We start from the raw sequence: 21,937 nt of genomic DNA on the forward strand, positions 1-21,937 counted from the left end.
CTCACATACTGGCCACTTTATTGTAAACGCCAACTACAGTAACCTTGTGCTTCCATTCACTCACATACTGGCCACTTTATTGGAAACACCTACTACTATAACCATGTGCTTCTATAGATCAAGCTGCTGCTGTAGAGTGTAAAGAAAGTGTGTAATTGTGTTAATTAACACCATTCAGTATTTATTTATGTTTAGTGTTAATGTGACAGCGCTTATGTGAACACACACACACACACACACACTGATCCTCCACAGATCTGTGATCTCCTGATGTTCTGCTGCTTCATTTGTCTTTATAAAGGCCGGGAGAGTGTCGGCGCTGTTTGCCGGGTGACGGGTTTAAAATCGAAAACAATTTGTTTGCTTTAATTAAAGCTATTCCCACTGCAGGCTGTTATAAGGCCACGACTTAGCGAGCGCACGACAGCTTGCCAATTGGGGCCACATACAAATAGGTCTGTTCTTCAGTGGAAACACCTCGATGTGTGTACACGAGTGCGCTTGTGTGTGTTTGCTGTTTGCTAAATGATACAAAAGGAAATTTCACAGTATGATCATTTCCCACACTATATCTAACAGGCAGATAATGTCTGCTCAGTTTTTAATTATTAATATTATTATTATTATTATAATGAATATTAATTAGGGCTGCATCTAATGATTATTTTAGTTGTCGACTAATCTGATTATTATTTTTTCAATTAGTCGATTAGCGATATAAACAGCTGAACGTAAGATTTTAAAGGCATTTAAATGTCTAGATAATGTTTAAACGTGGAAAGTTGAGTGTAAAGTGTGTAAGTGAGCCATTTATCCATTTCCTATTGCTTTTCTTTCTCCAGCACTTTGTGTAATGCAGTACTGTTAGTGTTACAAATTAACGATTAGTCGACAGTGAAATTTGTCGTTAATTGACATTTTCGATTATATCGATTAATCATTGCAGCCCTACTATTAATTTCATGAAATTTGTCAGGAAAATTTGGTTCTCCCACTGTTTTTTACTATCACAGTATGCACTGATTAGGCTTAACATTTATGACGTTTTGTCACTGACATGGTGGTGGTGGTGTATGAGGTGTATGAGTGTGTATTGTGCTGGTACAGTGAGTAGATCATATACAGCAGTGCTGCTGAATTTTTAAACACCTCAGAGTCACTGCTGTACTGAATAGTCCACCAACAGCAGCATCATGTGTCCTGTAAATTTATATTTGTGTAAATTGTTAGCCAAAATAAAGTACAGTATTAAAGAAAAAAAATGATGCTAGCAATCAAGCCTATTCAGGGTTCCTGCGTGTCCTTAAAAAAGTCTTAAAATATCTTAAGATCCGGATGATAAAAGTCAAATTTACTGTAAATTTGCTGTGGGTATTAAATTTTCAGATGGTGAGTTTAATGCCAGTGGGAAAGCATATACTAATGTTAGCGGAGCGCTTGCTAATGTACTGAGGAGAAAGCTATGGTTAGCAGTGAACTAGCTAACATTAGCGGGAAGAGAGCTGAGGTTAGCAGAGAGCCAGCTAATGTTAGTGGTAAGCTAGCTAACATTAGAGGCGAGAAAGCTAAGGTTAGCGAAGAGCTAGCTAACATTAGCGGCGAGTTAGCTAGCTAAAATGCTAACATAGTAACTTCATCGGCGAGCCGGCTAACGTTAGCAGCGAACTAGCCAACTGGAAGGTCAAAATAAGTCTTGAATAAGACTATGATAAATAACATAATTTTAGGCTGCATAATTGTTAAGTTTTAACTTCCAAATTCCTTATTTTCTACCAAATAAATTATGGCTACATTCTTGTGTCCTAAATTATATTTTTTGAGGTCTTTAAAGGTCTCAAAATGCATTAAATTAGACTTTTAAAATGGTGCAAAAACCCTGCTATTGGGGTCGGTGGTTTTAATGTTATGGAACAATATTTGCAATTAATGGGAACATAGTAAATTACATTTACTATAAAATGTAATTTTATATTCAATGAAATTGGCTTGAAGGAGTTAGAATAAGTCTATGGGCCACACAAAACATGTTCATGAAGTCCTTTACACAAAATCACTCCTACAAATAGATCTTACAGCTCTATTCTTACCATTTTCAGTCCCTTTCAGAATTAACCATTTAAGGGCTCTGTCACTTTTATGCAAATAAGCTGTTCCTGGTCATGCCCCATGTTTACGCCGAGCGTTTAGCACAGGTTAGTGTTAGCTTATGCTAAACAGCAAAACACGAACAAGGTCGTTCATATATATATATATATATATATATATATATATATATATATAAATTCTGCTGTATACTGCCCGAGGTTCTCAACCAGCTGACCAAAGTGGTGTTTCTTTAACTGAAAATCTAGTGGGTGGGGCTCTGGTGGGGGTTGAAAGGTGGAGCCAGGGTGGTTCTGTGCAGGTGTTCTTATTATGACATCACAATAGGGGAGGAGCATAGAAACAAATGTTTTCTGACACCATTTCTTTTAGCTGATTCACAAAAAATGGATGGATTTTTTTTGGTGCTTGGTGCAGTTCTTTTTGTTAATTCCATCTACATGCTATCTCAAAACCTACCACCACACACACACACACACACACACACACACACACATTCCCTGTGGCTTCGCTAACTGGTTGCCAGCTGCAGACCCCTGCAGGTCCGCTATGCTAACACTACACACACCAGCTGCTGTTTCCCCAGAGGCTCATGGGAAAGTGAGTCCAGCTGCTCCTGCCCCACAGGCTCATGGGAAATTCAGAAGGTGCAAATGTCTCAGTTCATGAACCTTCAGTTACTGATGGCCTGTCAGACTGAACAGTGACTAGCATCTTATCCCATTTCCCAGTTTCCTATTTTATACAGGAAGCTTTATAATGCTCTATAATCTTCATATGATCCACACACCTCATTCTGACAGACTGTAATACACTACAGGAAGCGTAAAGGGAACTCTATAATTGTCTATAATGTTTAAATGATCCACAAGCACATTCTATCAGGCTATAATACACTACAGGAAGCGTAGAGGGCGCTCTATAATACTATTTAATGCTATATAATGTTCATATGATCCACACGCTCACTCTGACAGACTGTAATACACTACAGGAAGTGTAGGGGGTGCTCTATAATGTTTTATAATGTGCATATGATCCCCATAAGCTCGTTCTGACAGACTGTAATACACTACAGGAAGCGTAAGGTGGTGCTCTATAATGCTCTATAATGTTCATATGATCCCCATAAGCTAGTTCTGACAGACTGTAATACACTACAGGAAGCGTAGAGGGCGCTCTATAATGCTCACTAATGTTCATATGATCCACAAGCTCATTCTGACAGACTGTAATACACTACAGGAAGTGTAGGAGGTGCTCTATAATGCTCTATAATGTTCATATGATCCACACACTCATTCTGACAGACTGTAATACACTACAGGAAGTGTAGGAGGTGCTCTATAATGCTCTATAATGTTCATATGATCCACACACTCATTCTGACAGACTGTAATACACTACAGGAAGCGTAAGGTGGTGCTCTATAATGCTCTGTAATGTTCATATGATCCACACACTCATTCTGACAGACTGTAATACACTACAGGAAGCGTAGGGGGTGCTCTGGAATGCTCTATAATGTTCATATGATCCACAAGCTCATTCTGACAGACTGTAATACACTACAGGAAGTGTAGGAGGTGCTCTATAATGCTCTGTAATGTTCATATGATCCACACACTCATTCTGACAGACTGTAATACACTACAGGAAGTGTAGGAGGTGCTCTATAATACTCTATAATGTTCATATGATCCCCACAAGCTCATTCTGACAGACTGTAATACACTACAGGAAGCGTAGGGGGTGCTCTGGAATGCTCTATAATGTTCATAAGATCCACACGCTCATTCTGACAGACTGTAATACACTACAGGAAGCGTAGGGGGTGCTCTGGAATGCTCTATAATGTTCATAAGATCCACACACTCATTCTGACAGACTGTAATACACTACAGGAAGCGTAGGGGGTGCTCTCTAATGCTCTGTAATGTTCATATGATGCAAACACTCATTCTGACAGATTGTAATACACTACAGGAAGCTTAGAGGGCGCTCTATAATGCTCTATAATGTTTATATGATCCACAAGCTCATTCTGACAGACTGTAATACACTACAGGAAGCACGCTATATTGCTCTATATTGTTAATATGATCAGTACAGTACATTTGATGTACATTGTACAGGTCTTGTTGCTTGTTAGCCGCATTAGCCTCGTAACTCCGAGTGTGTATCTGAATGTAGGTCGGTAATAAGGGAAACTGTATGGAATATGAAGCTCGTTAACTCTGCGCTGCTTCATACATGCTCTGTATATCATGCTGCGTTCATCTGCCATGTTCCATAAACACACTCATTAAGATGATGGACAGAAGAAGAACAAAGAAATGAATCAATGTCAGCATTGTGGATAACACAGTGGGGGGCATCGCATTGTATATGTGTGTATGTAATGTATATTGTTGTTTCTGTCGTGCAAAAACATTATATTCCCTTTTACTTTCCTTCAGTTTGTTCATTTCATCCCACCATACTTACCCTTGGACCCCTCCTCCCCATGCTTCCCATACATCCCATACATCCCTTCATTTTCCCAGTTGATTCTTTTTCTCTCAATCCCCCTTTTTTTCTGCATTGTATTTTCTCTTCAATTTGTTTGTCGTTTCCGTACCTTGTTTCCATCCTCATTCCCTCCATCTTTACCTTCTCTTGATCCATCCCTTGAACCGTCAATTTTTAATTGCGCTCAGACATTCCCGCCTCGTTTGCTTTTACTCGTTATTTCTGTTTTTACTTTTTCCTTCATTCTTCCTTATTCAGTTTTTCATGTTTTTTTTTCCTTCATGTTAACATCCTCTTGATCCTCACATATTTACTTCTCTATGTTACACTCATATTAACGTTCCAGCGTTCTCCTCCTCTCTTGATCCCTCCCTCTCTGTTTTCCCTGAATTCTTTATTTTATGCAATCCTTTGCATTTACGTTTTTCTCAAATCCTTTGTCTTCAATCTGATTTAATCCTCCATGTTACTTCCCCTTGTTTATCCCACCTGTATCTTACTTTATCCTAGTTTCCTTTCTGTACACCAATTCTTCCTTTATTTTTCCTCAACTAGGCCTGTCACAATAATTACATTATAGACTTATTGTACAGTAAACGGACGTGACCTTAATAATATTTTATAATCGTGATATCGTCTATTGCGTTTATTTGTATATTTGTTCACATATATGATGGTGAACAGTTTGCAGTGAGTGCAGTAGGTGAAAAAAAAGGATATATTTCCCAAATTATGATGAATAAATCTGTTATTTTTTTAAAAGGGTATAATTGCCTTGTTTTGCTCTTCTATTATTATATCATCAGTGGAATTTAATATTCCTAAAATGACTATCATTTATCGCAGTAATTTCAGGAACAATATATTGTCTACAAAATTAAATCTTAAATCTTTACTTTCCTTTGATTATTCAATTTTTTCCTCGATTGCGTCACTAATTCCTTTTTTCTTTAATATGTCATTGTTTAGTAATCCATGGTCCTCACCTTGATTTTTAATTAGCTTAATCTATGCTTCTTTTTAACTGTCTTTATTTTTATCCTTTCATTTGTACTACTTTTCCACACTCCTTCCATCTTTACTTTAACTAATTCTCTCTGCCTTTACCCTTCTACTGTCAATTCTTTCCACCTTTACTTTCTCTTGGTTGCCTTGTTTGTTTCTCCATTTTTACTTTTTTTTGCTTTCTCTCTTGATCTCTTCTTGGCTAATTTCCTTTGATCCCTCTCTCTATCCCTTGTTTAATTTTTTTCACTCCTCCACTTTAATTCTAATAGATCGTTTTATCTTTACTTTGACTGTATCCCTCAACTTTTACTATAAAATATTAATACCATATATCTAAGTTTACTATTTTATGGTCCTGCCTTGATTTTTATTTTTATTTTTTTCTCTTTTTCTTTACTTTCCCTCAATCCTTCCATCATTACTTGAACTTGTTTTTGTTTTCCCTTTTTTTCTTGTTTTTCTCACTGAATCCCTCCCTGAATTTTATACTTTATTCCATCTTGTTTATTTTCCCTAGATATATTTGCCGTTATCCACCTTAATCTCAACATATTTACTACTGTTCTTTTCTTTCCTTTCCTTTCAATCCTTCCATATTTACTTTCCCTCGTTCCTTTCCTCGATCCCACCGTCTTTACTCTTCCTCGATTCCTCCCCCGACCCCTCTGCTTTTACTTTTCCTCAATCCCTCCGTCTTCACTTTCATCTTCTATCTCCAAATCCCATCTTAAACTGGCATTAGAGGGGTTTGCATAAAGTCTGCTGACCCGCTGCTCTATATCGACGCTTGGCCTCTTTTCCTCTTTTCCTCCTCTCTGCTTCTCCTCTGTCGTTCCTTTCAGAAATCCCCTGGAAAAAGCTCCAGTGAATCATCCAGGCCTTGGCATCCAACTTAGCGCTTTGCTAATCGATGGCGAACTGAGAGAGAAACATAAGAAACAGCAGAAACGTATAGACGTTTTAGTCTCGTTCCGGCAGCGTCCGCCGGCGCTGAGAGTTCTGAGCCGTGAGATGAGACGTGCGCGCTGGAGAAGGAGAATAAAGTAGATTTTTCCTGCATGTTATCATTCTCCATTATCCACCGCTGAGAGAATATGTAATTACCATTATCTCCCGCTCGCTGTGTGCACTTCGTTTTTCCTTTCTCCATCACGTTTGGCTATCATAAGTATAATGATGATAAAAACACACTCTCAAAATAGTCCAGCCGTCTATACCACACACACACACACACACACACACACACACTTAAGCACTCGCGCATACACTCATCCAGGACTGCATTGAGGGCAAGACATCATTTTCTAATGGATAAATCAATAAAAAATCAGTTTTTTTCTGTATTCTTTATTTTAGTTTTTTAAGGCTGTAAATGGGTTAATGTTATAAAATAAAGGTTAGGAAATGGGATATTTTTGGTGATTCCTTTATAAAACCATTTTTTTAGATCAGGGGTGTAAAAAATAGTGATATACAGCAGTGTTTTGTTTTGCAATACTTTGTCAATTTTCACAAAACCATTATTTTTCTTTTAGTTAAAGTTATAGTATAGTCTCTTTGTTCCTTGTTACTTTTTCCTTTCCTCTTTTTCTCCCCGTCTCTCTCTTTTTTCAATTGTTTTCTCCCTCTCTCAGTTTCTCTTTTGTTCTCCCTCTCTCTCTCTCTTCCTCTCTTACTCTTTCTTTCAACCTCTCTTTTTCTTGCTCTTTCTCCCCTCCTTCTTTCTCCCTCTGTCTTGCTTTCTTTCTCTCTTCTTCTTTTTTCTTCCTCTCTCTCACACTCTCTTGTGCTCTTTCTTTCTCTCTCTCCCTCTCTCTTTACCCCCCTCTTTCCCTTTCTCATTCGTTCTTTCTTTTTTCTTTGTTTCTCACTCTCTTGCTCTTTTTCTATTTTCTCCCTGTTTTTCTCTTTCTTTCTCCCCCTCTCTCTCTTTTGTTCTCTCTTTCTCTTTCTCTCTCTCCTCTCTTACTCTTTCTTTCAGCCTCTTTCTTTCTATTTATTTGTTCTCTCGCTCGGTTTGTCCTCCTCTCTCTTTCTCCCCTCTCTTTTCCTGTCTTTCTCCATCTTTCTCCCTGTTTCCCTTTCTTGTTCATTCTGTCTCATTCTCTCTTCCGCACATTTTCTCATTCACTCTTTCCTCTATTACTCTTTTTTTCTTATCATTTTCATGTTCTGCTCATTCTCTCTCTCATTGTGTTCTCTCACTTCTTTTCTCTCTCCTTACACTTGTGCTCATTAATTCTCACCATCTTTTGTTTTCTCTCTCTCACCTTTCTTTTTTCTTTTATCTTTTGCACTCTCTCTCTCTCTTTTGCTCTTTCTTTATTTCTTTCTCTTTCTCTCTTTCTTTTTGTCTTCCTCTCTTTTTCTCCCCTTTCTTTTCCTATCTTTCTCTTTTCCTATGTGTCTCAATATTTCTCTCTATTTCCCTTTCTTGTTCATTCGGTCTCATTCTCTCTCCCCACATTTTCTCATTCACTCTTGTCTTTTTCCCCATTTCTTTCCCTTTTTCACTCTTTCCTCTATTTCTCTTTTTTCTTATAATTTTCATGTTCTGCTCATTCTCTCTCTCATTGTGTTCTCTCACTTCTTTTCTCTCTCCTCACACTTGTGCTCATTCATTCTCACCATATTTAGTTTTCTCTCTTTTTCACCTTTGTTTTCTTTTATCTTTTGCTCTCTCTCTCTCTCTCTCTCTCTCTCTCTCTCTCTCTCTCTCTGAGTGTGTGGGTGTGTGTATACGGCTGTGTTCTCTGAGTTTTAGTCTGGGGGGACTGTTGGATGTTAACGTGGGCGGCGCTCGCTGTAAAGGTCAGCAGGTCATTGGTCAGCCCTGCGATCAGACAGCTAGCATACGCTATCATACGCTAACGGTTTAGCGGGTACTAGCCAAGCCTGACACACACACACACACACACACACTTCTCCTTGTTACTCTGGTTTCTGTTAGAGTGACCAGTCTGGCGCTCTAAGGGAACACACACTGCACCGTTTTCTATATGTCCTCTAGGGGGCGCCATTTCTACTGTGTAATATCTCATATTCTCTCATATTAATGAGGCTATTCTCACTGATTTGGTTGTATTTACTTGGGCAGTGTTGGTTCAGTGGTTCAGTGGTTGGAGTGCTGAGTTATTGGTAACAGGGCTGTAGGTTCAATACCCAGGTCTTTAAGATGCCGCTGTTGGATCTTTGGATTGGGGGTTCGATACCTGGTTTGGGCAGCTTGAAAGTCAGGAGATTAACGTTGCTGATAAGAGATGGAAACTTCTACTCCACCATTGTAGGTTTGGCATTGGAGGCAAATTTGGCTAAAAAACAATGGTAGGTTGTTTTCTGACAGTCAGTACCTCCAATTCCTGCCATTCTAGAAAACCGACATGGCAACCATCGAGTAGTGTTGTACGGTATACAGATACTAGAAAAGTTTCTCAATACTTTGTCGTTTAAAACAGTACAATACTTCATTTATTTAGTATTAATACTTGAACCTAATTAGCAAGTACCCGACGCCACATGTGACTCAAAAATGTCACCTTTTTCATTTTCAGACCTTTTTTTTTTCACTGCAGTAGATGACTGTGTGTATTTTTTCATATTTTATATTGACCTTTTTATTTTATAATCCATAAACAGTAAAATACATGAATAAATGTGTTCTAAGCAAAGCTAAACCTAAACACTGATTTATTTAATAAAAGGTGGAAACCATTGATATCGTACCTGGAACTGACAATAAGCTGTTAGTACTAGTGCTACTGTTTTTCCAGTGTAGTGGGCGGGGCCAAGTTACTGTTTCATTGGTTTATAAACTCGTCTGGTTCATGGTCTAATCTGATGGACAAAATTGTGCTGTATGCCACAAAACATTTACAAATAAAGAAAATACATGAATGTTGTAGTGGTTTGTGCAGGGTCTGAAAGGGTTAATAACTTAAGAATGCCTTAATACATCAGCATAAATAATATATGTGTGTGTATATATATATATATATATATATATATATATATATATATATATATATGTGTGTGTGTGTGTGTGTGTGTGTGTGGAAAGATCTAGAAAGAAATCCTACAATGTTTTAAAAAAGCAGCGTCGTCGCTCTCTGGTGAGGATCTGTGATTAATCCATTGTGGAAAACACTTAATAAAAATTTCTTCAAAGTTTATTTTACTATTTCTCTTTCTATGACTGATTTACTGCTTTATTTCTCCTTTTTTGGCAAAAACATGCATTCTGAAGTATAAGTATTTATGTATTTCTGAAGATATTGTATTGAAAATCATAATTTTGGTGTCTAGATATAATTAATGACAAGATTATGGATTAGAATCTTCCAAATTGTCGCCTGAATATATTATAATACACTTACTATCATTTATCTGATCATCTCACTCATTGAATTGCCTCAAAATCTTCCATTGTTTTTATCATATCTGTAATCCGTAATGGATAAAACTCATTTAATAAGATGGAAACATTTTACTCAGGCTCACATTAATGCATTAATTGCAATTATAATGTAACTAGCTTGCTAATCCAACACTTTTGTTGCCAGTAAATAATCTTTTGTAGTATTTGCAATATATTTTTCAAAAATAATGTTTTTCAAGGATGAAGTAGGAGAACTGTGGCCTGTGGCCAAACTGAAATCCACTGGTCTGTGGTCTTCCTTATATTTATAAATAGTGTAGAGTTGTGTGTTTTTCCAGCAGGGGAATTGAACCATAGTTTGCCAGTGGGATTGTAGTATAGTTGCCTTTTCAACTTCTAAACAACATAAACAGCATCTAGGCTATATTTTTTTGACTTGGCTGATGATCTCTTTCTCTCTCTTCCTTTCCTTTTCTCTCTCTCTCTTTCTCAGCTTGGCTCTCTAGCTTTTATTTTTAACTTTATTAAAGGAAAGTAAAGTAAAATACTTGGACGTGGTTCTTGGCTTCGTGGCGGTTTGTCTTTCAGGCATCTGTCCAGTCCAAAACTGCTCAAGGACTTCAGGCCAGCGAGGAGAGGGATATTTTATATATTTATTTATTTATGGTTCTAAAACATGTCTTCTTATTATATCTGGACGTGTTTATTAAATAAAGATGAAGCCGTGCAGGGAGTTCGGGGGGGGGGGGGGGATTTGGGGGTGGGGGGGTTGGTACACACAGTGTCCTTGTAAATTATTCAATGCCACACTAATCTGGATTTACTGTTTTATATATATATAAATTTTTATTTATTTACTGTGATACAGTTTCTTCTTAACGTCTGAGCGCCTCCGATTTTTCTCTATTTTCTTTCCTCTCCCTTTTCCTTAATCTCTCTCTCTCTCTACCTTCCCTGGCTCTCTCTCTCTCTCTCTCTCTCTCTCTCTCTCTCTCTTTCTCTTTCTCTCCTCTGGGTGGTTTGACAGTGAAGGGTTCGTTTTGTTCTTGTCCAAGGCTGGCAAACTGTGTGAAGTAGTTGAGGCGTTTTGAAGGCTTCTGGGAGCTTCAGCTACTCTAGTTCCTCTACCGCTGCCAGTGTTTAGCTGTTTATTTTCAGACTAAAATACTCTGTGCTCCACATTAAAGCTGTTAAAGATAGTTTGATTAAAAATCTAATTTACCCACCTGTTAGCACACATGTAGTTGATCAGACATGAATTATTTGGCATCTGAAGTTAACACTTAAACGATTATAATAATAATAATAGGTTTGATTTAGGTCCTCAAAAGGTTCTAAAATGAGGAGAAACCGTGCCTAAAATTCTGAATTGATTTAGAGCCTCAAAAGGTTCTAATATTAAGAGAAACGTCCTAAAATTATGAAATTATTTAGGTCCTCAAAAGGTTCTAAAATGAGGAGAAACCGTGTCTAAAATTCTTAGATTTCGTTTCTCAAAAGGTTTTAAAAATAGGAGAAAATGTGCCTAAAATTTTTTATTGATTTAGGTCCTTATAAGGTTCTAAGATTAAGAGGAAACATGCCTACAATTTTCACATTATTTAGGTTTTCAAAAGGTTTTAAAAGTAGGAGAAAATGTGCCTAAAATTCTGAAATGATTTACGTCCTCAAATGGTTTTAAAATTAAGAGGAAACGTGCCTTCAATTCTTAATTTATTTAGGTTCTCAAAAGGTTCTAAAATTAGGAGAAACCGCTTCTAAAATTCTGAATTGATTTACTCAAATTTACCCACCTGTTAGCACACGTATAGTTGATCAGACATGAATTATTTGGTATATGAAGTTAACACTTAAACTATTAGTATAATCATTTTTTTTTTTTAAGTTCTCAAAAGGTTCTAAAATTAAGAGGAAACGTACTAAATTTCTGAAATGATATAGGTTCTCAAAATATTCTTAAATTAGGAGAAGACCTGTCTAAAATTCTGAATTGATTTAGGTCCTCAAAAGATTCTACAATTTAGAGGAAACGTGTCTAAAATTCTGAAATTTAGTTTCTCAAAAGGTTTTAAAAATAGGAGAAAATGTGTCTAAAATTATAAATATATAAAATTCTGGATTGATTTAGGTCCACAAAAGGTTCTAAAATTAAGAGGAAACGTGCCTAAAATTCTGAAATTATTTAAGTCCTCAGAAGATTTTAAAATTAGGAGAAAATTTGCCTAAAATTCTGAAATTATTTAGGTCCTAAAATGTTTTAAAATTAGGTGAAAATGTACCTATAATTCTGAAATGCTTTATGTTTTAAACATTCTGCTACTTATTGGCAAGTTGCGTGTAGTTTTGAGCTGCACTAAGTCCTCAAAAGCTTTTAAAATTTGGTGGAAACATTCCTAAAATTCGAAAATGCTTTAAATTTGGTGGTAAACCTATAGTAACCTTTAGTGCCCTACAGTTCTGGTATGCAGTGTCCTAAAAAGTTAAAGTGTCTTATAGTTATAGTAAAATGCTGTGTGCTCCACATTAAAGTGAACGTTTTCTGAAAAATCTAATTTACCCACCTGTTAGCACACGTATAGTTGATCAGACAAGAATTATTTCGTTTTATTTTATTTATCCTAACCTTCTCTTGTCTGTTCTCTCCTGCAGATGCTGGGCTGCCGTCAGGATCAGGTAGGAACAGATCTGTGCTTCTGATTGCTGGAAGCCCTGATTGTACTCTGGGCTTTAATGTGTGTTTTTTTATGTCTGATGGTCTGTTTGCAGATTGCACACATTTGTATGGCACAAGATTCAGAGCTGAAGCGAACTAAACAGACACTTGCAGTGCAGTAAACTGAGATTTATACGTCTATAAAAGCTTCAGGGCTGAGTTTATATGCAGTGTAAAGTTTTGGTGGCTTCCTTTTTGGATGCATACTGAATTTCTTTAATGTGAGCTCTGATCGTCTTCATTATCTTCAGCCTAACAGTACAGGATATTAGATTCTCTGTTCTCTGCGTGTGGAAAATATATTTGCTCAAAAGTGTAAAAGTTTCTCCAATTATATTTTAAAAGATATAATGGAATGGTATTGCTCCTAAAGCTCTTTTAGAATGGTGTTAGTTCATGGAAAGGGTTTAGAATTTCAGTGGGGAAATGTTTTTCTTTTTGTAACACTCCAGTTGTCAGAGAAGCACTGAAACCTTAGTGGAAAAAACACTGAGGAGAAATCTTCAGCTTTTTGTAGGGTTCTGGAAACTGTCAAAATATGCATATACATCTGGAAATCTTTACTTCTTAAAAGGGTGCAGCATTTCTACGATATCTTAGGTTCTTAAAGTTCTTAATTTTGGGGATAAATTGCTTAAAGTCTTGATATGCTTTAGGTGCTTACAGTGTTCTGCAGTTTGGTGGAAAAAGTGGTTATAGTTTTCGGATGGATGGATGGATAGATAGATAGATAGATAGATAGATAGATAGATAGATAGATAGATAGATAGATAGATAGATAGATAGATAGATAGGTAGTTAGGTAGTTAGGTAGTTAGGTAGTTAGAGGTGTTAGGAGAGTAAGAGCTCTTTGAAGAGCTCTGTCTTCAGGAGTTTATTAAAGATAGTGAGAGATTCTCCTGATCTGGTAGTAGAAGGTAGTTAGTTAGAGGTGTTAGGAGAGTAAGTGCTCTTTGAAGAGCTCTGTCTTCAGGAGTTTATTAAAGATAGTGAGAGACGCTCCTGATCTGGTAGTAGAAGGTAGTTAGTTAGAGGTGTTAGGAGAGTAAGAGCTCTTTGAAGAGCTCAGTCTTCAGGAGTTTATTAAAGATAGTGAGATATTCTCCTGATCTGGTAGTAGAAGGTAGTTAGTTAGAGGTGTTAGGAGAGTAAGTGCTCTTTGAAGAGCTCTGTCTTCAGGAGTTTATTAAAGATAGTGAGAGACGCTCCTGATCTGGTAGTAGAAGATAGTTAGTTAGAGGTGTTAGGTGAGTAAGTGCTCTTTGAAGAGCTCTGTCTTCAGGAGTTTATTAAAGATAGTGAGAGATTCTCCTGATCTGGTAGTAGAAGGTAGTTAGTTAGAGGTGTTAGGTGAGTAAGTGCTCTTTGAAGAGCTCTGTCTTCAGGAGTTTCTTAAAGATAGTGAGAGATTCTCCTGATCTGGTAGTAGAAGGTAGTTAGTTAGAGGTGTTAGGAGAGTAAGAGCTCTTTGAAGAGCTCTGTCTTCAGGAGTTTATTAAAGATAGTGAGAGATTCTCCTGATCTGGTAGTAGAAGGTAGTTAGTTAGAGGTGTTAGGAGAGTAAGTGCTCTTTGAAGAGCTCAGTCTTCAGGAGTTTATTAAAGATAGTGAGAGATTCTCCTGATCTGGTAGTAGAAGGTAGTTAGTTAGAGGTGTTAGGAGAGTAGGTGCTCTTTGAAGAGCTCTGTCTTCAGGAGTTTATTAAAGATAGTGAGAGATTCTCCTGATCTGGTAGTAGAAGGTAGTTAGTTAGAGGTGTTAGGAGAGTAAGTGCTCTTTGAAGAGCTCTGTCTTCAGGAGTTTCTTAAAGATAGTGAGAGATTCTCCTGATCTGGTAGTGGAAGGTAGTTAGTTAGAGGTGTTAGGAGAGTAAGAGCTCTTTGAAGAGCTCTGTCTTCAGGAGTTTATTAAAGATAGCGAGAGATTCTCCTGATCTGGTAGTGGAAGGTAGTTTGTTCCACCATTGGGGAACTCTGTATGAGAACAGTCTGGATTGCTTTGTGTGGATGTTTGGCAAAGCCTTCAGGAGTGAATGCAGATAGGAAGAAGCCTGTTCTGTCATCACCTTGTTATCTATATGCTTTAGGTCTTTAAAAGGTTCTAACATTGGGAGGAAATGTTCCTAAAATTCTGAAATGATTTAGGTCCTAAAAAGGATTTGAAATTTGGTGGGAAACTGCCTGTAGGTCTGGATTGCTTTAGGCCCTAAACGTTCTGATACTTGGTGGCGAGTTCAAAACAGTTCTGAGATGCGAAAGGTCCTCAAAATGTTCTAAAATTAGGAGGAAACATGCTAAAAATTCTAAAATGATTCAGGTCCTCAAAATGTTTTGAAATTTGGTGGGAAACTGCCTGTATGTCTGGAATACTTTAGGTCCTCAGCGTTCTGCTACTTGGTGGCAAGTTCAATACCGTTCAGAGCTGTGCATGGTCCTCAAAAGTTGGTAAAATTTGGTGGAAATGTGCCTAAAATTCTGTAATGATTTAGATGCTCAAAAATGTTTAAAATTGACAGGAAACGTGCCTAAATTTTGTAATTGATTTAGGCCCTAAAAGTTTTACAGAAAAAAATTAGGAGGAATTGTACCTCTGAAATTATTACAGAAATGAATGTGCCTAAGATTTAAAATTGATTTAGGTCCTTAAAAGGTTTAAATTAGGAGGAAGCATGCCTAAAATTCTGAAATGATTGAGGTCCTAAGAAGGTTTTAAAATTAGGAGGAAAAATGTCTAAATTTTGGAAATGATTTAGGTCCTCAAAAGGTTTAAAATTAGGAGGAACATACCTAAAATTCTGAAATGATTTAGGTCCCCAAAAGGTTCTAAAATTAGGAGGAAACGTGCTAAAAAATTTAAATGATTTAGGTCCTAAAAAAAGTTCTAAAATTAGGAGGAAACTTGTCTAAAATTCTAAAATGATTTAGGTCCTATGAAGGTTTTAAAATTAGGAGACAATGGGCCTAAAATTAGTAGGTCTGGAATGCTTTAGGACCTTAACATTCTGCTACTTGGTGGCAAGTTGCCTATATTTCTAAACTAAACAATGTCCTAAAAAGGTTCTAAAATTAGGAGGAGCCATGTCTAAAATTCTGAAATAGTTTAGGTCCTAAAATGGTTCTAAAATTAGGATGAAACGTGCCTAAAATTTGAAAATGATTTAGGTCCTAAAATGGTTCTAAATTTAGGTGGACACGTGCCAAAAATTCTGAAATTATTTATGTCCTTAACATTCTGCTACTTGGTGGCGAGTTGCCTATAGTTTTAAGCCATGCAAAGTTCTGAAAAGCTTCTAAAATTTGGTGGAAACGTGCCTAAAATCCGGAAATGCTTTTAATTAGGTGGGAAACTGCCTACAGTTCTGGTATGTGAAGTGTCCTAAAAAGTGGAAAAGTGCCTTATAGTTCTGAAATGCAGTATATCTTTAAACAATTGTGACGTTTAGTGGTTAATGTGCAAGGTCCTCAAAATACTGATAAATTAGGTGGAAAGCTCTTTATAGTTTGGGAATCCAGTATGGAAGTTCTTCTAAATGCTCTAAAAGCTGCTGATTCTTGGTAAAATAAAAACAGCTGTGGTTGCTCCTGGTTAATTCCTCAGCAGGTTCTTTAACCCGGGGATAAAAGTGGCTTCAGCTCTTTAAACCTGAAGGGAAGTATATGTCCTGTGAAGCTCATTACCGAGTCCTTCTGAGCCGGACCGTCGGGTAAAACACACGTATGTGCAGAGCGTGAGGACGGGCAGGTCAGGCGCTGGAACACGTGGGTTTAGGGGCTAATTGGAGGTTCTGAATGAAGAAGAAGTAAACCTTGTTAGTGTCTGTAAGTTTAAGAATGCGCTGAATCGGGCAGCTTTGTTTTTCCCCATCTCTTGAGGAGCTTGCAGCAGCTCTGCATCGGTTCTCCTCCTCTGTGGTGTAATTACATGTACAGAACACACAGTAGCTCATCAGATATGCTAGCTTATAGTGGAGAATTTTTATTGTATTATTATTTTTATTTTTATTTTTTTTGCACCAATTTAGTCCCAACCAGAGGTTCTAGCTGGTCTATTCTCTTCTGCATCAGAAAAACAAGATATTTTGCCTCTAAAACAGCACAATTTGCAGGACCTTTGAAGGTGTTTATTGTAGGGCTGCAACTAATGATTATTTTGGTAAGCGACTAATCCGGCGATTATTTTTCCGATTAGTCGATTAGTCAATGATTATGTATCAATGCCTTCCATCTCTGCTTGCTGTGGTTATGGCTCCTGTTTCTAGCATTCTCCATCGCTTCAAAAAGATAGAAACTGCTGAATATTGGATTTTAATACCCTGCAAATGTCCAAAATATTGCCCTAAGTAAATGAGTGAAAATGCGTCCTCAAGATTTAGTGAGGAAATGTATAAACTGTTGTGTTAATTAACAATTTCTCAACAATGAATATTTGGAGTCGACATATTTTTATAATCAACATTGTCAATATATCGACTAATCGTTGCAGACCTAGTTTAGTGGTATCTGGTGCCAGCCTTTATACAGTTTTATACAGGAGTGTACACATTAATATCTGCAAAAAAATGAGTTGATTAATAGAGTGATATTATTGAAAACAGTCAATTCTGTGTATTTTGTTATTTACTGTATTTACTTTTAATTGTTTGTTTGCATTTAGTAGATTTTTGTTTTTGTAACACCATTATTATGTTATACAAAGTAAGGGTCTTGCGGAGTTACTGTTTAGGAAATAGACAACTAAGTGGATCAAAACTAATAACTCTATATATTTTTATTAGCTGAAAGGCTATATACAATATATATCTCAATATTCTTTTTATTCCATAAGGTAATATCTAAAAGACACTTCTGAGACAAAACTACACATTCCAGATTTTAATACAGGCACTTTTATTAACATTCAGCTGTAGATGAACCTGAGATTATTTTAGAGTATTTCAGATATGGAAAGGTCCATCGGCTACCTGTGGGTATCAAAAAACTAGAAGAAGAGAAAGGTTCATTGTCGGAGCTAACTGGAACCACATGTCTTTATCAATATAAACAACATTGTCTCGTCTTATATCTCTTTAAAATTCAGTATATCACCTAGCCCTAAATACAGCTTTAATGTTGTTTTTGTTTTTTTGTTGCAGTTGTATATTTTTCAAATATATATATTTTTTAACTTCCTCAAAGACCCCAACTCTTCCATGGCATGCATTTTTTTTTTTTTTTATCTTTGCTATTTTTACATGATGCAGTTTCTGAGAAAAATTATGTCCACAAATGAGGACTTTAGTTGTATATGTTGATAGAACACAATGAAGTCACAATTAGTAATACAAAACAAAAGTAGTAACAACAATTGTGGCAATTTATTGTATTTACCACAAGGTGACAGTGTAATGGCCTCATAAGAGGACACCAGGCCCTTGTAGAGTGAAATGTATTGTTTTCGTCTAGACAACCACATGGTCCACGTGGTTGGGCACGTGCTTGTAAACGTGAGCATGTGTTGAAAGCTGTGCTCCTCAGTCCAGCACAGTTTTGCTCAGATATTTCCAGTTACAGCTGAATTCACGCTTTTAATCTCAGAAAAACGGGGCGGGGCTGGTGATGTCATGGACCCTCATTGTTTATTATCACAATATATATTGTCGAAAAAAAGAACATTTGCAATGTAATTTCTTTTCCAATATCGTGCAGCTCTAGTAGACACCAAAGTTACTCCCAACAAAAGCAGGATAAATTCTGTTTAATACCTTTAATTTCAGAAAATACTATAATACCGAATAAGCAGGCGTCCCAATACTTTTGTCCGGTGGTTTTTCCGTAATTGCTGACTGACTAATTACGGCGCAGTCATGCTGCGTGTGCTACAATAAGCGGAACAGTGAACAGCCGTCGTCCAAAGCCAGATCTGAGTCTGTTTAGCGGTATCAGATGGACGGATTCACGCGCTGGAGCGAGACTTCCTCCCGTTCGGCCGGCGTCTGTTCAGCATATGCAGACGCAGGGGGTGCAGTCTGCGACGGCGGCGGCGGTCCGAGCTCTTTATTTAATTCATTTATTCACACCGTACTGCTCTCTCTCTCTCTCTCTGTATATAACACTCTCTCGCCCGCCCATACACACCTCCCACATATGCAGACACACCCCCCACGCCGGTGTGTAGTGATGAATGTGGTTTGTTAGTTGAATCTGGCAACCCACTTAATCAAAGAGCAGGACACGCCGCATTAGCATCAGGGGGACCGAGCGCTCTTGTTTTACAACTCGAATAATGAAAACATCAAAACTATGAAATAACACGCATGAAATAACTCGCAGTCTGGCTAAAAAAAAGTCTAAATAACACGATTTATCGCTGATCACTGTTGTTAATTTTAATGTAGGTTTTAATGTAGTTTTACCCAAGAAATGATTGTCAATCAATATTAGGGGTGGGCGATATGACTCTAAAATAATATCAAGATATTTTATGGTATTTTATGGTAAAGTAGTACCCTGATGTGATAAGTAGGCTATAATATCGTTCACCATATTGAAAAATGTTGGTGATATTATTGCGTACGATATGATCTGGCACACCCCTAAACAAAATATAAAAAAATTCAATACTATAAAGCAGTTTGTTGTTATTTCTTGAACATTTACATTCTTTAACCTCTTAAACTCATGGTTGTTCCAGTTTTTAATCTGTAATATTTAACGTAAAACATGCATTCTGGAAAAATAACATGATTGATCTCATTTTTATGTCATTTTACCTCTAAAGTCATTCGTCAATCAAGGAGTTTGCACTTTTTAAATAATATAACAGAGTTTGTGGAATATTTTTTAGTATTCCAAGAACTGTAATATCTAACATAAAAATCCAAGAAACACGATTGATCACTGATCACCTTCATGAAGAAGTTTTAAATTTCATATAATATAAAGCAGTTCATGAGGATATTCCAATAACTTTAATGCTAGGTGGAGATTCTGTAACCTCTTAAAACTCCAGGTGGTTCCAGGTGGTTTTGATCAACAATCTAAAGCCCTTTTAAGATAAAAAAAAAATTAAAGGACCACTGCGTAACTAATTTTCAGTAGTAAATGATCAAATGATCAGGATGTATCATCAGATATTAAGGAAACATGTTGAGTGAAAGCACTGGCAGCTCTTGTCAGCAGGGATTCAGCAGTATGTTCCTATTTTAAATTTTCACTCCGTCCCGGAGTTTTGTGTTTGTTTTGTCCTCCGTCTCCTCCTGCTGCTCGTTCCCCAACACTAACTCCACCCCCCTGAGGTGGCCAGTACCATACACAACAGCTAGCGATCGCTGGCACAGGACAGAAGCTAGTAATCCTGAACAGGTAAGCTAACTGGCTATAGCTAATTCAGTCAGGTAATTTATAGGGGTGTGACGATATCTCGCGAGATTAAACGTGACGATATTTCTCGTCAAGCTTAAACCTGTCTCGCGGGAAGAAAAAACAGTTTAGTGTGGACTTTTTAAGAGGGATCTGGCAACACAGTAGCGATACAGCGAGTGTGGTCACTAAGCAGAGAGCAGCTCTCAGCAGAAGAGGAAAATTCAGGTATTTGTATAGAACAGAGGTCACTAATGCGCGGACCGCGGTCCGGGTCCGGACCCAAACGTTGTCCAATGCGGACCCAAACCTGCTGAGAAGGATTTAATTGTATACACGCTTTGCAGCGCAGTAAACTCACAGACGTGTGGGGCAAGATCACCAAACGCTCTCTTCAGCCAGTCAGTTCTGAGCAGACGCTGTAAAGAAAAAAATAAATAAATAAACACACCGCTCCTAAAGCGGGATCGAACCCGTGTTGCCGCTGCTCCAGCTGTTGAATTGGGACGCGGCCGTGAAAAAACGCCTTTATAAAGAGACGCACTGGGCGTGACTAAAGCGTGACTTAAACGTGATATAGCACTTAATCATAACACAAGTTAACAATCGGTCCGGACCTTCTCTAACTGGACCATACGTTTCCTTTTTTGGAGCGGCCCGCGAGGTATTTTAGAAATAGAATGAAAGTTGGCCCGCTGTTAAGCAGGTTTTTATAATGTAAAATGTAATTTTTTATAATACAAAGTTTGAACGCTAGGTGTCAGAAACGGACCAAAGAGTCTAAAAGCGGAGAGAGTGCGCATTTCTAGCGCAGAAAAACGGGGCAAAGAGTCTAAAAGCGGAGAGAGTGCGCATTTCTAGTGCAGAAAAACTGGCCAAAGAGTCTAAAAGCGGAGAGGGTGCGCATTTCTAGTGCAGAAAAACTGGCCAAAGAGTCTAAAAGCGGAGAGAGTGCGCATTTCTAGTGCAGAAAAACTGGCCAAAGAGTCTAAAAGTGGAGAGAGTGCGCATTTCTAGTGCAGAAAAACTGGCCAAAGAGTCTAAAAGCGGAGAGAGTGCGCATTTCTAGCGCAAAAAAACAGGCCAAAGAGTCTAAAAGCGGAGAGGGTGCGCATTTCTAGCGCAGAAAAACGGGGCAAAGAGTCTAAAAGCGGAGAGAGTGCGCATTTCTAGCGCAGAAAACAGGCCAAAGAGTCTAAAAGCGGAGAGAGTGCGCATTTCTAGCGCAGAAAAACTGGCCAAAGAGTCTAAAAGTGGAGAGAGTGCGCATTTCTAGCGCAAAAAACAGGCCAAAGAGTCTAAAAGCAGAGAGAGTGCGCAGTTTTAGCGCTGAAAAAGGGCAAAAGAGTATAAAAGTTGCCGTAATTAAGGAGTTTAATATTAGGAGACATCATGAAATGAAACATCAATTTGAAAAATCTTAGTTTACATAACACTGTCAAAGATAAAGAGAGTTAGTCAAGTAAAATGGTGTGTAAATGAAATAATCAGGATAAAAGTATTATTTAAAGTGGTATATTTCATTATTTGTTTTATTACAGAGTCTGTGGTCCGTGACTTAAAATATATTTCTCCTTCTGGCCCCCAACAAAAAAAGTTTGGACACCCCTGCTTTAAGGTAAACATTAAAAGAGGCTCTGTTATATTATAAACATCCAAATTAGCATCACTCAAATAATGAGCGAGAGAGAAAGGCGTCGTCTTATCGTAGTCTTTGATTGACCACCAGCTCACGTATCCCTCCTCAAGCCTCTTATCACTTCACTCTAACGTCACCCAGATTCTTTAATGTCTCTCTTAAAACGTTTTTTCCTTTTTTGATGTTTTTAGCTTAAGTGGCATTTGAAGCGTTTAGTGTTTTTAGAGCTGCTTCAGGCTGACCTTTCCTCC

At 37.5% G+C, this 21,937-nt stretch overlaps 1 protein-coding gene across 3 annotated transcripts in view; it reads left to right on the forward strand.

Annotated features, from left to right (window-relative positions):
• Positions 1-21,937, forward strand: part of LOC103042003 (cadherin-4) — a 626,601-nt gene that overhangs the window by 329,035 nt on the left and 275,629 nt on the right. For all 3 annotated transcript variants that reach the window (XM_049463121.1, XM_049463120.1, XM_049463122.1), the window contains one exon: positions 12,647-12,670. In XM_049463121.1, coding sequence (XP_049319078.1) covers positions 12,647-12,670 — 24 coding nt within the window. The remainder of the gene's footprint in view (positions 1-12,646; positions 12,671-21,937) is intronic.

This window comes from Astyanax mexicanus, chromosome 13 (genome assembly GCF_023375975.1).
Source record: "Astyanax mexicanus isolate ESR-SI-001 chromosome 13, AstMex3_surface, whole genome shotgun sequence".
Taxonomy (NCBI): domain Eukaryota; kingdom Metazoa; phylum Chordata; class Actinopteri; order Characiformes; family Acestrorhamphidae; genus Astyanax; species Astyanax mexicanus.